We start from the raw sequence: 17,456 nt of genomic DNA, 5'->3' as shown, positions 1-17,456 counted from the left end.
AGTTAATTGTTCCATATATGGATAACTTTAATTTTAGCTGGATGTTTTAAAACTCTATTGGTAATCATGGTAACGTGCTTACCAAAGCGTGTTATTCTAATGACTCATTAGTTTTAAGTAGATGCGAGAAAGATGTACAAAGTATTACATCGTCTCCCTTGATATTCAAAACTTAATTAACAAATTGAAATAAAGTCTTGTTAGAGTAGTTTGGTAAATAGCATTACAACAATCAACTCTTGTGGGCGTTGCCGAGTTTAATATTTCGCAATTTCGATTCCGGACTGCTTGGAAGATAGTTTTGAGTATTTGAGAAAGTGAAAACAATTAAATTTACAGTACTTTTATAACGATAATAGATTTTTTAGATAAATAAATCTAAAAATATGTTTTTCAAATTGTTTATTACTGTGTCTTCTTTTGACTTTACTTTCTGAGATGGCCGTGTTGTAATCCTAAGCGGTTTTACTGGGCAAACCGGACCGTTAAATACCGTGATACTCGTTAAGTCTTCCAGTTTGGAAAAGTCACCGGAAGGGTTCGTACTAGAGTTTATATGATAAAAATTAATCATTAAATGTATTATTATTCTTCTAAAAAGTTTAAAGCGATTACAGCTTCTCTTTGCTGTTTTACCATTGAAAAATCAGTAAAGTTTTTCCTAGTCAAATATTTAAATTTAATTAAAAAGAGAACTATTCTAACAAACATTATATTTGAAAACATAATTCATTGGAACAGAACACCAAACAATTTACAAAATAAGTTTGTAAAGATGTTTCACATTAGTTGCTTCACTTGCTTTGTCATATTAAAGCAAATACAAAAATATTGATTAATCGTAGTGTAAATGGCAACAAGGTAAATATGGTTTCCAATAATGCTGGGCCTATAGTTAATCTGTACAGTATATAGTTGTAAATACTACCTCTTTGTTTGTAGAGTTTAATAATAGCACTGTACAGTATTCATCTTTTTCAAACCTGATGGTATACTTTATTTCAGTAATAGAATATATTTTATATTTATAATGAAGTTTTTAATAATAATTTTGTTTACATTAATATCTATTGTGCTTAGTACTTCTTGATTGCCCCACCTATGTGTATTGTTAAGGTTTTAATAGTATAGTCAATTTTCCCGAAACTATTTCCACGACCATAACTTCTTTCTTAAGTTGGAAATAATCGCAGAATTTACTTTTAATATTCTATATTCTGAAAACCAGACATCTGTTTCGGTGAAGTTTAATTTTGGCGGTTATTGTGTATAAGTTAATGGTTTATTCCGTTTTTAGTATATTTTCTTTGAAGAATGCAAATTTCAAACCCACAGTCTATACAATATCCCTGGCAGGTGTTTAGATACTTCTATACATTTTATATTCATAGACAAATATTGATTGGTTTATAGAAAAAGAATTGCAACGCACGCACCATTTTTGTCATGTCAAAAGTTAAGCAATTCAATAATGAAGTTGCAGGAATGTTAACTTTATAAAAATATATTTATTAAATGTTAATTTAATATGCTATAGAAAAGCTAATCCATATAAATAAAATTCTATTCCGTATGAAGCATAGAGAAGATGGGTATGCAAATATGTTTACATGAAATAAAAATTAATTAATTAAAAAAGAGAAAATGAATATAATAGAAGATAACAATAGACACTGATAGTGTAGTGTACTAAGCCTATTTTATTTAGTCTGTATATTTATGTATATGAAAATAAATGTGGGACACCCCAAACCAAAGTGAAGAAAAAAAAACTTTGTTCCTTTTGTTTGTTTTATTAAATTTGTTGAATTTTTTTGTGATTCTATAAATATAAAAATAATGGTAGATTTAACTTATAAAATATTAGAATCAAATTATATAACAGTATTATCCTAATATCTACTTATTTTTAATCATTTAAATTAATTTCTTATTTACCAAAATTGCATCCTCCTTTTAATTTATTTTGTAATAAATTACTTGCGATATACGTAGTAGTAATAATACATATAGAATAATTTAATCAATAATTTTAATAATTATATACTGTAGATTGTTATTAATATATAGAAAGATGACGCATAGTCTCAGTTAGTTTCTTCTAAAACTCTTAATTCTTATCGTGCAATACTTATTCATCGATTCTCGATCTTTTCCTAAATTCTACTACAACAAGCGCTATAAATCACTGGAGCGTAACATGACTCTAGGTTGCCTAGGAAACCTACTTTAATTAGATGAAGTTTGCAAAGGAATAGTAATTGAATGACTGCTTCAGAGATGTTTTGTCTTGTTTCGTCCGCCAAGTATTGACTTCGACTTTATTGGTAGCCATTTTTAGTAGCGCATAAATAGTGTTCATAGTCTATGCTATCAATATTCCGCAGTTACTTACAGTGTAAGAAATGTTGAACATTTTCTATGCTCTTTCTTAGAATAGTTGTTATTTAGTAACTGACTTATTTTGGATTGGTTGTAAAGTTCCATCGAGATAAATTTAATATTGTTAAATAATATTTTTTAACATAAATATAACGATACACCAACCTTGTGATCATACTCTATATTTTGTGCGTATGAATTGTACTAAAAGTTTAAACTACTATTACTGCATAGGGGCTAAAGATATATTGGATGTGAAAAATAGGATGAAGTTTTATATACCCAAATTTTCTATAAAGTTTACTCGAAAAATGGATACATTATTTGGGAAATAAATGTATAGTGCACAAACATATTTGTTTAATAATAATAAATAATTTAAAATGTGAAATAAAAAACGTCTATATTGTTTGTATTTTCAGAAGACTTTGGTAGATCGACAGAATCTCCCGGCCGTATGAGGACCCGACAAGGAGATAAAGATGTTGCAAATCTCCCTAATCGGGAACAGGACGTAGATGTACCCAAAGTAAGTCTCCCTCTCCAGTCACATTGTCTATTTGATTATGAATTTTTTTATACGGTGGAAAAATAAAGTAGTTAATCAAGTGGGTTGCTTGGTGAAAGTATAAAGCTCTGTCTACACTATCAAACTAGTTTGACAAAAAAAGTGTGATGTGCCCAAATATAGTAGCGATATGCCCAAATATGGTAATGATATGACATCATGATGTCCATATATGGGCACATCAAAATTGTTTTGTCACATAAAGTTTGATAGTGTAGACAGAGCTTTAGGGGTGTGTTTTATCTCTGTATAAGTTAAATGATATTTTCAAAAGTTACATCTTAATAACACTGAGTAGATATACAAGTACAGAGTCTGCAATATTCATCATGCATTCAACGGTTACAAAAGTTGCACGATTGAATAAAAGATTAACATGTGTGAACTTAAAAATGTACTACTGTATTTATTTAGCAGATACAAAGAAATACTAGTGTACAGTTTTACAAAACAAAGTATGAGAATAAACAGATGGTATGGTTCACACAAAGTAAATAAACTTTGTAAACATTGAAATGTTTGAATAATGTAGGTCATAAGTCATAAAAATAACAACAATTTGAGGGATAACAATCTTTTTAATCAAATGTTGTTCTCTCCCCAAGTTTAGCTGATATGTTTTGTCTGTTTTAGCTTTACAATGTTATTTAGATATTGTACGCTAACCATAGCAACAATACTATAAATTTCTAACAATAAAGTGGTTTCCTTAGAAATTGTTTATTCTTCTTTATAATCAATTTGTTTAATTTGCATATTGTATTTAAATTATTCAACAAATTGATTTATATAATAAAAATTGGAATATTGTATTTATTTGAAGTGTGAAGATCCAAGTCTAGTTGTATGGGTTATTATTATGGGGTACAAATGCTGATAATATTTTATAATACATAAACCATTTAAATTGTGCCTTATTAACAAATTTTAAGGCGCCTTTAATACTAAATGTTTATGTTAAGCAACGTTATGAAAAAAGTGTGATTTTAGGAGTTTTTTTAACTTAGTGATATCTGATGCTGTGGAATCCTTTTACATATATGGGGGCCAGAAATTGTAGAATTTATTGTAGAAATAAACTAACTTCTACAAGCTTTAAAATCATTAATTTTTTTCCTTTTTGTAAATGAGTTCTAGTTGAATTTTAAATTTGATTTTTAACATGTCTGTTGCGTATAAGTAATTTATAAACATTTTAGACTTGATGAATAATAGTCAAAGTGATGCATAAAGCTATCACTGGCTTAATGAAGTTAGCACAAAATATAATTATCTATACTTTAGCCAAAGTCATTAAGAAACAACTTAAAGGATATTATTATTCACATGAGCTCAACGACTAATGGTTTTACAGCACAGATTAACACTGCTGTTTTAATCCTCATAATTTAGAATTTGTGATTAATAGTTGACTTCTAGCATACTAATGTTTTTATGATTTACAGTCAACTTTTCCAATACCGGACTGAAAACCAAAAACTCTCCCAATACCAGGCTCTCTGAAAACCGGAAACTCTACCAATACCGGACTCTCTGAAAACCAGAAACTCTCCCAATACCAGACTCTCTGAAAACCAAAAACTCTCTCAATACCGGACTCTCTGAAAACCAAAAACTCTCCCAATATCCGAGACATGATAACCGGATATATTAGGCCAGCCCAAAGGTGTCTGGTATTGGGAGAGTTGAGTGTATATACTTTGAATATAATACACATTTGTGTTTTTAAATTTAATCTGTACATTTAATTTGTTCATTTAATTTCTTTTTGATTTGTTGTTTTAAGTTTTTATTTACTCATTCTTTATGGATGCATCATTTGACACGAGTGCCGCTGATATAGAGGTTTTGTTTTAAAATTTATTATTATACCTGAAAAAGTTGCTGTACAATAATAAAGTAAAAAGCAGAAAAATTATTTTTATTTATAAGAAGATTAAATAATAATTATACAAATGTTCACCAGATGCATTGAAGTCTAAATGCACTGTTACAGAAAAAAATCAGAAAAAAAAATTGAAAGAAATAGTTAAAAGATTTTGTTGTTGTGTATTGATTGTTTCCTTTCAGAATTCACAATCAACATAAAAGGTTATATTTAATTTTTCAAATGCAAGAAGTGAGAATTTTATTGTATTCATATCAAGGTGAAAATATTCTGGATCAATAATTTAGCATTAGGTTTTAACGGTGATTTATAAAAGTGATGCCAAGTCTTTTGTTGATACTTTGTTGTTCAATTTAAATTACCAAATCTATTTAGACTCTACCATTCATACAATAGGGAAGATAATAAATAATTCCACTTAAAAATATATCTCATTTAACCTTTGCTTTGTTTAATAATTAAATATTAATTTATCCTTAAATATATTGATTATTATGATAAAGTTTCAATGTGCTTAATAATAACAATAACATTGCAAGAAAATTAGGAAAATACCAGTTTTTATACATTTCAATATGGTTTAATTGAAATTTATTTTAATAAAAAATAATAATGAACAAGCCAAAATGAGCATGTGCAAATATATGTTGATATTCATTCATAAATTTAATTATTAAAAATGCATTTTTAATGAATTCTAACTTTAAAAATATTACTATTATTATAGCTATATATTGAGCTATGGAGAATTTTTTTTTTTCCAAAATAAAAGATGAATGAATGAATGATAGACTGTACTATATTTGATTTGTATTACAATAAATAAAATTAGATAAATCTTTAGTTCTGCTGTGAAATATGGATTCAAAGTTTGTATATAGTTTTCTAGCAAGCCAGTATGCAGAATGTAGTAAAGTATGCCAGAGAAAGTAATTTTAAAATTGTAATATTGTTGAATTTGTTATGTGAGATTATAAGATTTACCAACAAACTTGATTTGATTGATTTTAAAATAAGAAATGAAACACGAGAATATTATATGAAATGTTTGTGAAATGAAATACTGTTCTTAAGCACCATTATAGTTTGCACTTAAAATTAAGTCATTTTATTATAAAATATATAACATCAAATGTGTGTGTTTACATAAATTTTATACTTAACATTAAAATAAGTTGTTTAATTTATAAAATATCAATTTTTTAATGATTATACAGCTTATGCGATTGGTCTGTTTTTAGGAGATCTAGCCCCATAATGTTTCTATACGAGCAGTAATAGATTTCCAGTTGATCAATTACGTGTGTAGCCAAAATCTGGTTTTAAAGTATTAATAATTTTTGGAAAAAAGCAAAATCTATTATATTACAGTTGTATGGCTTGATTTTCAATATGGTTCAAATCTTTTCTACAAAGTTTCAAAGAAAACAAGTTCACTTTGTATTTATTGTGATACCTAGTGTGATTTCTAGTCACTTCCTATACCATATTGCATACTATTAATTATACCCTTAGTTTAATATACTCCACACAATACAGACATCAATCAACTTAAACCTAACCATTGTTAGTTATTATGTGAAAAGGGAATACTTATATCTGATTGGCTCACTAATTAAGGTACATTGTTAGTTGTGAGCCTGATAGGTAATGGACACAAGTGGGTAAATAAACTTATTCAGAAAGCTGTTCAGTGATTGGCCAATCCATGTTGTTAAAAATACTGCAGCGTTAGTTGGGAATCAATAGCTTGTTTTCACAAGTAATGGAATAAACCTATTCATAAATGGAACATTCTGATTGGTCGTTGAGATCTGAGGCAGAGAGGACTTTGTACTCTTCAATATTACAATATTATCTATATCTCAGGGATACAGTACTTTATATTGAACACTGTTTTATACCTTTCTGTTCGCACATGTTTGTTTCCAGATGTGCATATAAGGATTTATTAATATCAACTCTATACATTTTAACTTAGGATTAATTTTGGATAATACTAAATACCGCAATGACAGTTGCTAGCGTTCACGCTAGGGTAAGTTTTCTTCGCGTGTAAGTTATTAAATAAAAAAAGTTTATGCATAAATTATTTGTTATAATTATAAATAAATATGACCTACAGTTTATTACTATTTATATTAAGTTGTAATATAAATTTATATATTATTGATTTTTATTTAATATTTTGTATCAAAACAGTATTTGTAAATAAACCTTTAAATAAATGAACTTTGAAATTTATAAAAAAAAAGAAGATAAAAGAAGATAAAAGCACTTTTTTTTATGTTGTGAAACATCTGTATCTTTAAATACATTATATGTGTATAAATTCACTTTTTTACATGGTAGGTTGATAATTATTTCAGAAGCTAAACATTGGAGACAACATAATAATACCAGCAAAACTTGCAATTATATTAATACTGTGTTCAATTTTCTTCCTCAAGATTTTAATATTTAGTTTGAGTACACAAAATATAAATGGAGTTATAACTTTTTAAAACTAATGTATTCAATTTTCTTTTTGAAGATTGTTGTAGACGCAACATTTTACACAGATAAAAAAAATGTACTACTAAAAATGGAGTTAAAACTTTGTTAAAGAAATGTATTCTATTTTCTTTTTGAAGATTTTTGTATACTCAATATTTTACACAGATAAAAAAAAAGTACTAAAAATGGAGTCATAACTTTTTTCACACTCCGTTTATAACTTTCATAAAGCTAGTATCGATTGTCTTTGTATTCACTTCCCATACAAGTTGTAGAGGTGCTTTCACTTGTTCCCATACAAGTTGTAGAGTTTCCAAGCCTCAATTACACGCTGACTGGCTCTTTTCAAATTCTAATCGTTTCATTCTTTGTTTTATTTTAAATTCTTTGTTAAACATTGATGTTTATATCCAGTATGGATTTTTCTATATCATCTTTTGTAACTGTTGAACAGTTGTTGTTAGTTGTTACGGATTTACAAACAAAACTTCTACTTTTATTCTGTTTCAAAATTGTAATATATGCAAAGTATTAACATGCACAGCCAAGTTTTCAATTGATGTTAGTTTCTTTGTAGTTACTTTCTACTGTATGTCTTTGTCTGGTAACTTGCCAATATTTTCAAAGTTTCATCATTCTTAATTTTGTTAATACAGTCAACTTTCAAAATATCAGACTTCCTGAAATAAAAATGAATTCTCTCAACAAATCAAGAAACAATACAATTAAAAAATTCATGTTATTTTATTGCTGCTGGAAAAACAAATCATGGAGTTGAAATTCCATTCAAGATTGCTAGTTTAGACATTTATTTATATTGTTTTGATTTAAATGTAATACATTTATTAGAGAAATATGGCACTATGAGAAGTAATAATGAATAAAGCTCTGTCTACACTACTAAAGTGTATGTGACAAAAAAGTGTGATGTGCCCAAATATGGTAGTGATATGACATCATCATGTCCATATATGGGCACATCACATTGTTTGTCACATAACGTGTAGACAGAGAACTTTTCTATTAATTTTGTCCATGTAGACAAGATCTCTCAGATTGGACTGCTAAATAAATAACTTCATGATAACTTTTGTTTGCATAGCATAATGGACTAATCTAGTGGCGGTGTTCTGATCCTGGAAGGTGCAGTACTTTGCTGTTAATCTCTTAGAAGGCCTAATAATGATCAAAATTATGTAATACATTTATATTTGTTTGCTTTTTTCTAGGAATCCAATGATGGGGAAGGACGTAGAACAAGAGCTAAAGGTCCTCCAGGTAGGTGAATACTCTAAAGCTCTGTCTATACTATCGGAATAGTCTGATGTGCACTAATATGGTAGTGATATGCTTAAATATGGTAGTGATAAGCCCAAATATGGTAGTGATATGACATCATCATTTCCATATATGGGCACATAAAGTTTGATACACACTACTCTTGATCCCATGCTTCACTTAGATATTAAAAAAAAGGTTGTTGTTCATTTGTTTTTTTGTTTTTGTTTGCTTATGAAAAATAATCATATAATTTGTTACTGCCATCAGTGTAAGACAAATTTTGTAGTATAAAAATATTTCACATAGTCTTAAATTGTTTATAAAGTTTGTATATAAAGGATGGAATAGGAAAAGAAGAAAAAACAAAGCTCTTTTAAATAATAAATGTGGATATTACAGAAAATAAACACAAGAAGTAAATTGTCAATTCATATTTTTTATACTTTTGCCAAAATCTCAGATTTGAAGAATCATAAAATGATATTTGTAATAAATGTGAAGTATAAATATCATACAAGTTTCTATTACTTGACAAAAATATCCACAAATTTAGCATTTATACTGCCGCGCCTGTTACCATAACAACTATTCATGTATTTCAAACCTCCTTTCCACTAAAATAATATATCAATAATAGTTTTTGTTATTTTTCTTCTTTTCTTACTTTTTTACGACCTTGGATTAACGTTGTTATAGAAACAAATTAGGCAGTGAGTATGTGAATTCTGTTTACAAGGGAAATAATATTGTCTTTGTCTTCTACAACAAACTAATTGACTTGCCAAGTTTAGATTCTGTTTTACTTATAGAGGGTGTTTGTAGATATAAATCAGTCAGATATAAATTGTTTAGCTCTTGAGGTTAATTAGACATTTGTTTTTTCATTTAAACTTTAAAGATTTGAAGATTATTAAAATCAGACTTTAAATAGGCCATTTTGCAGTTTTATTAAAGTTATTCATTTCTGTAAAAAAAAATGATTTCACTTATAAAAAGACAAAAGAAACGTTTAATTTTAACTGAAAACCATTGTTTGACAGACAATGTAAGTATTTTCTACTTTAAATTACATTTTTTCAGGTAAATGATTTGTTTTTTGATCAAATTTTTGGTCAAAGTGAATAACTATTATGTGACATTAAAATGGCGTATTAAAAAAAAATTGGAACATAAAATGTTAGGAGGATAATATATCTTTAAAAAAAAAGTTAAACGTGAAATCGAGCAAAAACAGTCTTGATAATAAATGCGACAGTGTTTACTATTACTGGGTGTATACGTATGTGCAGATTAATATTTTGTATTGTAAATTACCATCTTCTTGCTATCACCCTAAAAGGAAAGCTAGCTATTATCAGATGTGCTGTTTCTATAAAGCAAACAAATTCATTATTTGACTTTATGATTATTACCAACACAATTATCTGATAAAAGTTGAAAACTATTATTATACTTTCTATACTAGTAAATTTCAAGAATAAAATTAAATATGATCTTAATTATCAAAACATAGTGATTATATATTCCAAGTTTTATCCATAAACATGTTTTCATTTCTCTAGTTCGATTCAAAGTTAGTTATTGTAGGATTTGCAGAATATTAATATTTGAAACATAGAAGATTTGACTTGCATTATCGACTTAAATAGCTTTTCGTCATTGAAATGACTTAAGTAAAGTTGCTCTTGACTCGCAGGTTGACCTCACGAATATAACAAAAATCAATTTCATCTATTGATGTTTAAAATGAAATAGGTCATTAGCAAGAGCAAGTTAACTTTATAATATTAATATTTCTAAAAAAAAGGTGCTGTTTTTCTACATAGAGAAGTTAAATACTACATTCGTAGGGTTAGTTTCCCGAAATTTCTTGTATAAAACTTAAATTTAGTTTAGTTTGATTTTGTGTTCTTTCCAACTAAATCTGTGGACTTTTTTTTGGTAATAAAGATAAGAATAAAAACAATGAAGGATTGATAATCAATTACCTATATCTTCAATCTTGTTTACTATTCAACAAGAACATAAAAACTTATTTCTTAAAATCACATTGTTGATTATAGTTTTTAGAAATTATTTTTAAAATGTTAATGTAAACATATTTGACCTAAAAACTGAAACAATATAATTGACATAAAACTGAAAGATCAAATATGTAGTAACATCCCATTATAACCTGGTCACTAATTATTTTACCTTTTGAAAAAAAAATTGCACAGGTCTGAAAAATATATGTTGATGTAGTTTTATATTACATGTGTTCATTCTTTATTTTTTACAGAGTAAATAAATTAAATAATAATGCCATATCAAGAAATATGTTATTACCCTGTAGGCCAACAGAAAAATATTCAGTTCAATACAATACATACAATACAAATCTTTCTTTATTCTGGAATAGCTCTTTCAATACACAAGTACTGGTCTCCCAAGAGGTCCAGATTTGAAAAAAATACAAGAAAAATAAAAGTAAAAGATAAAAGCTATAAAATTATGTACAATAGAAGTTATACAAGATTTTTAAATTCACCTTGACTAAATGTCTCATAATTTTACGGATATGTACAGGAAAATTATAAGTTTAAAATAACAAATAGAACTTCAGACCTACTATATGAACCAGCAATTCAAAATATGATTATAATAAAATATTTGTAATTAAACTTGTTTTTGGTTTAAGATCTGCACCTGAGTTTAACTAAAAGTAATTTCCTGACTAACTGCTTGATGTGGCTGATTAATTAAAGAATATTATAATCTGTGAGAGTGCAGTAACGAGGCCTATTAATTGACAACAATGCACTTTAAAATGTCTTTGTTATTTTGCACTCATGCTGATTTCAAACTCTGTACCTTTATGCCGTCTCTAACAAATGTTGTGTATTGAGCTAAGTGGCCCAGGTTTATGTAATCTTTTGTTTTATTTATTTATCACAACTTATAATATCTCATCAGATTATTTACCATTAATTTTATCTAGAGATTTTAAAAATTTCTTTTTAATATAAGTATCAGTTACTATTACATTATGTATGATTGTTGTTGTACTGTACCTTCAATGAAATTACTCAATCAGCTGCTGCCATACCTAAAAAATGAGAACAAATACTTTTCTTGTGCTTTCAATTGCCTCTTTATTTTTTTATAATAAATTTAAAAAAAAAGTATGTTTTATTCTTTACTTTGTTTTATTAAATAAGGTACTATTGCACTAAGGGGCTGCTCCCAATAAGGTACCATTGAACTAAGGGGCTGCTCCCAATAAGGTACCATTGCACTAAGGGGCTGTTCCCAATAAGGTACCATTGCACTAAGGGGCTGTTCCCAATAAGGTACTATTGCACTAAGGGGCTGTTCCCAATAAGGTACTATTGCACTAAGGGGCTGCTCCCAATTGTTTGTTTAGTTAACATTGTCAATACTGTTTTTAACATTCCTTGATTAAACATTGAAAACTTACAACATACTGTAGAGCACTTTATGCCCTTTTAACATTCAAGATAACTTTATTTTTTTATTTTATTCCATCAAAACCAACAGCAATAAATACCGGTTTGAAACAATAATAACCCTTTTATTATTATTATTCTATTTTTCTTATTTTTTTTCAGAACCTCTACCAGAGTCATCTGGGTATGTATATTACGTTTTTTTGTATTTTATTTATTTTTAATATATATTTTTTATTATTCAATAGAGAAAACTGTCTATGATTTGAGAATATTTACATGTGTTGAAAGATTGACTTTTGTTCTATTCAATGCTGTGTATGATGCATTATACTTTGTACTTACAGTTGACATTTAATTACAGCATTTTTGATACGTTGATTGAATTAACAATAAATTTGAATTCCAATCCAATTTTTATGTACTTCCACAAATTCACAACAACAGATGGAAAAAGAACATCAAGAGATATACAAGTACTTTGTTTTGATTGCTAACTATTGGTAGATTGATAGATAATTGTTGTATTGTTAATACCTAGTTTTTGAGAATGTTCTGCTTAGATAAGTATGTGGGAATTATAACAGGTGGCGCTATTATCCTCGTTTCAGTTGTCCTACATATGGATGCGATGGTTCTGGTCATGTCAGCGGCAAGTTTGCTAAACATAGAAGGTAAAGTATATACAGTAGAACCTCCATTTTACGTACGGTACGGGACCGAAAGGCGTACGTAAAACAAGGGATTCGTAAAATCGAGGTTGACCTTAAATTGACCCCTAAATACGTAGATCATAGCTAAAAAGGCTGCCGTGTTTGCCTACAGCATGCAGGTGGTCACTAGCTTAGCTAGGCCATTCCTAGGCCTAGACTAATCTAGGCCAGGCTAGCAGGCCTAGCAAGATGTGAGCCCTAGAAAAGTACAGTATATGCAGGCTGTGCGATTCAGTTTAAATAAAGTGTTATAAATAAAATATCAATGTTCTTGTATTTTCTATCAATAAAAACAGTCGCTGCTGTAGGGGAATGCACATGAGTTCCTCACACAGCCATGGCTTTGTGCTTTGTTGTTGTTAAATTGCGCCCTCAATGTAAGAAAATGATGACGTCATCGGTCATTTTAAGCGTACGTAAAATCAAGGGAACGTAAAATCAGGGTACGTAAAATGAAGGTTCTACTGTACTTGACATTTAACCCTGGTTATTATCTGTACTAAACTGCTTAAAACAATCTAGAAACTTCTAACAGTTAATTGATCACTATAGAATACAATCACTTTATGAAAATGTACAGGCCCTGTGTAGATATCTTTTGTGTGTAATTGCTTCATTTATATACTTGAGTATTAGTAAGCCTAATGTTTGTTTTTAATTGTTTTCAACCAACAAGCTTACCTCGCGCTTACAACTGTTAAATTATGATTATTTAAATTTTGTGTAAGGCCTTAAGATGGAATAAAACTACCATACTACTACTGCCATATCATTTGCAAATCAAATGTGAAATGGGATGTTATAAAAATCTAAAATTTTAATGTGAAGATTCATTGTATATTGGAGGTTGAAGAAAGCGCAATAAACAAGTTGCATAATTGTACTGAACTCGTAGATTAGGTGTATTTGAATCCGCAAGACTCACTGTAAAGCAATTAATAAGTCCATTATGGTAATTGAATCCTATACAATACGTCTTATCCCTGATGTATGGTTTAATTCTTCATTATTAATGCTATTTCAATTTGCAGAATGCTAAATCCCTTCTCAAGAACAACAAGTAATCAAAAAAGATTATTTCTACTTGTTCACGACTGTTAGATATCTATATTACCTTACCTTGGTGCAACTATTCCGCATTATTAATTCACTATCTAGTACTGTGTAATATATTATCAAAAAAAAAGTAATTGCATACAATTCCCATTACTATTTTGATGTCTATATCAAACAGGTTTCAATGTAATACTTTTTTCATTATTATACTCAGAAGCTTGTGTTCAGTAAATATTTCTATGATTTAATTGACAATTTAACTATTAATGTATCTTAAATACAACTTTAATGTTCATATTTTAATATTAATAATTCCATATTTTAATAGTGTTTTATAGACATTTGAAATAATAATTATGGGCAATGTTTTATTTTGTTTAAATATTGGTTTCACAGTGTATCTACATGTCCAGTAGCAGCGAAAAAACGAAAGATAGAAACAGATCTATCCCCATTAGAACCAGCTAAGAAATCAAAGCGTACACAACGAAGGAAAGGTAATGTACGTGACGAAGATGAACCAAAAGAAGCGCAAGGAATACTTAGCAGTAATGTAGAAACCGAAGAAACAAATTCAACATCATCACAAGACGAGGATGCGCAGAATAAATGTAGTCAACAAGCTATTGTCAACTTACAAAGAATTATTGATAATGTAACGGCGGAAATAGATCAGGGAAAAACTGATACTAGTACTACAGAAGAAAAAAATAATGAAGATTCTGATTATACAAAAATAAATGGAAATGTTGAACTTGTTACAAATATTGAAGAAACGGAGAAAGAAAATAAAGAATGTACTGAAAAACCAACAAATGAAACCGTTGATGAAGATTTACCACAACTAGATGCTGTAGAAGCGGTCGTAGAAAATGAGGATCGTCCTCCTAGTCCACCACAACTTCAGAAGGAGCTGAACATTTTAAACCAAGAAACATCAAACACAAATGTCTTAAATTCAAATGATTTGGAAATGAATGTTTTAGAAACAGTTGATGAAGAACCACAACCTGTTCTTCAAATGGAAGAACCAGAATTAAGTTTACAAGAAACTGGTTTTATTGTTTCAGAAGATGCAGAAGAGTTTGAAAATAAAGATATTGATGAAGAACTAGAACCAACAGAAGAGGTTGATAGTATGATGGTTGAAGCACCTCCTCTGGAAGATGCGGATGATCGAGTTGAAGATATGGAAGAAGATCCCGGAGAAATGGTAATTGATGAAGAGGTAGAAGAGGAAGAAAAAGATGAAAATGTAGTTGAAAAAGAGGAAGCGATTAGTGTTCCAAATTACCTACGACAAATGAGTGAACAATTATCAGAGGAATTAAAAGAAAAGAAGGAACAGGAAGAGAAAGAAGAGCAAAGTGAAATGCTAAACAAAATGAATGAGCAAGAAATGGAATCGTCATCTAATCTCGTTATTGATGAAATACAAATAAAAAAAGAGCTTGAAGTGGCTGAAATTGAGTATGATGATGAGGAGGAGACGGAGTCGCAAGAAACTCCAGAGCGTAGGAGTTCATTGAAAGCTATCCAAGAGAATATTGATGCCCTTAACCAAGGAAAAGACATCAAACCACTGGTGATTGCGGAAGATGTAGAAGAAGATGATGTGACAAACGAAGCTGTTGATGAACGGATACCTGAAGAAACAGAGGAAGAACAGATCGTTCGACAGTTAAAGATTGAGATGAAAGACGGCCCGGTTGTCAATGGCAAATCAGAATCCATTAGCAGAGAGAATGCCATGACTCCTAATTCTGAAATCATACCTGGTGTAATTCAAGAGAGTGAAAGTACTGCTATGGCAGATGATGTGTTAAAGGTACCAAGTGTCAGACCAACATCAACTGGCCCTCAAGACAGAGAAAGACCAACAACTTTAGCACAGGCTATCGGTAAGTTTATTTACTTTATATACAAATAAATCTGTATAATATTGTAACTAATCTGAAATTAAAGCAAGGTTTAGGAAGATTATCATAAATTAATTATGCTTAAATTGATGTAGATAGTTTCTTTACCATCTTCGTTTAGCCTGTACAAAATAAAATCCATTTACAAAAAGCATATTTATAACACAATGCAAGTAATTATTAGTTGATGTATTACATTGCATAAACGTGGACTTAATAGTTACAAAATGGTCTTTCATAAGTTAATTTCTCATTGGCTAAACGCTGCAGAATTTGATATGCAAACATTACATATTCCAATTAACCTTTTTGACTTGTTGTAAATCACACTATTATCGATCAAACTTTCTAACGATCTTCTTCGTTGGTAAATGTCACTCCAAATTCTAATCTTCACTATTACCTACAATAGCTTTTAAAATATAATATTTGACTTAATATACATACTATTGCTTAATTGTGTATAAGGGACATAGAATATTGTTTTTGTCTCAGATAATTGACTATGATAACTAATTGGTATATAGTATGATAATTTGTAGCAAATAGTTTTCATATGTAAGCTAAAACGGCCTTGTGAAAAATACCAATCTGGTGAATGACGTGTTGTATTTGTTTCAAAATAAATTGTTATTATTATTATAGACTTCAAGAATAAAATAGCTCTATTAATTGATTGTATAACCTTTAATTTGAAATAATGTACTATTTTCACCTTCACTAAAATAGCCTTTACTTACAAAAACTTCAAAAAAAATATTATTTTCTTTTACAACAATGTGATGCTGAATTAGAATTATTCAGATGCTTACTTCAAATAAAGTACATTGTTGTAATTCTTTTATGGCGTCATTTTATGACAGTGTAACTGTCATTATACTGACATCGGTATTCATGTATATTTTATTTTGTTTGTTATCAAAAAGAAATGAACATTTCTCAGAACGTTGGCCTGATGCAAAGTTTTTAGTTGTCTTTTATAATTTATTGATCTATGCTTTTTATTGCTTGATCTAAAAAAAAAACATTTGATAAATAAATTCAGAAAGTATGCATGTAGATTAAATGAAAATATTATTTTTTTATTAAGATTAAATTTTTCTTTTCATCTAGAAATGTTGAACATGGAAGGAAGCAAGTGTCCAACACCAGGCTGTGATGGTTCAGGTCATGTGACTGGACTGTACCATCATCATAGGAGGTATGGTTTTTTTTCATATTTGAAAATACATATTACATTTTTGTTTGTGAAGTTTTAAATCAATGAAATAAGTATAGAAGTTATCAAACAAGAAAAGTAAAATGTTTGCACAAAATATAATTACATATATGTCAAAATATAATCTCATGCTTGGGTATAATTCTACCCCTTTAATTTAGGCTCATCTCTGACACTTGGTAAATCCTGTGTAGCCTTATTTATATATAATTATATTATTATATAGTATAATCCAACCCCCTAATTTTGCACTTGATATTAGGTATATAACACCACTAGGTCAGACAAACAAAGTGTTTACATTAATTTTCATTTGTAGTGGCACAGTAGCTTTATGGTTACCTTCTAATCCCCGGGTCTTGGGTTCAAATCATGACTTAGTCGCACAGTACCAGGATTCTGCTCATGACAGTAGCCACACAATGATACTTAGTTTAGTAAGGTTTGTGTTCTTATCTGGTAATAGGTGAGTCATCATCCTAAAA

The 17,456-nt window shown here is 28.8% G+C and overlaps 1 protein-coding gene across 3 annotated transcripts in view; it reads left to right on the top strand.

Moving 5' to 3' along the window:
- LOC144854803 (uncharacterized) overlaps positions 1 to 17,456 on the top strand; it is a 49,423-nt gene that overhangs the window by 14,850 nt on the left and 17,117 nt on the right. For all 3 annotated transcript variants that reach the window (XM_078712790.1, XM_078712791.1, XM_078712789.1), the window contains exons 4-9: positions 2,805 to 2,911; positions 8,564 to 8,612; positions 12,227 to 12,248; positions 12,676 to 12,738; positions 14,230 to 15,734; positions 16,866 to 16,953. In XM_078712790.1, the coding sequence (XP_078568916.1) occupies positions 2,805 to 2,911; positions 8,564 to 8,612; positions 12,227 to 12,248; positions 12,676 to 12,738; positions 14,230 to 15,734; positions 16,866 to 16,953 (1,834 nt within the window). The remainder of the gene's footprint in view (positions 1 to 2,804; positions 2,912 to 8,563; positions 8,613 to 12,226; positions 12,249 to 12,675; positions 12,739 to 14,229; positions 15,735 to 16,865; positions 16,954 to 17,456) is intronic.

The sequence above is a fragment of the Antedon bifida genome, chromosome 10, assembly GCF_963402885.1.
Source record: "Antedon bifida chromosome 10, ecAntBifi1.1, whole genome shotgun sequence".
Classification (NCBI taxonomy): domain Eukaryota; kingdom Metazoa; phylum Echinodermata; class Crinoidea; order Comatulida; family Antedonidae; genus Antedon; species Antedon bifida.
This window is presented reverse-complemented; position numbering and strand designations above follow the sequence as displayed.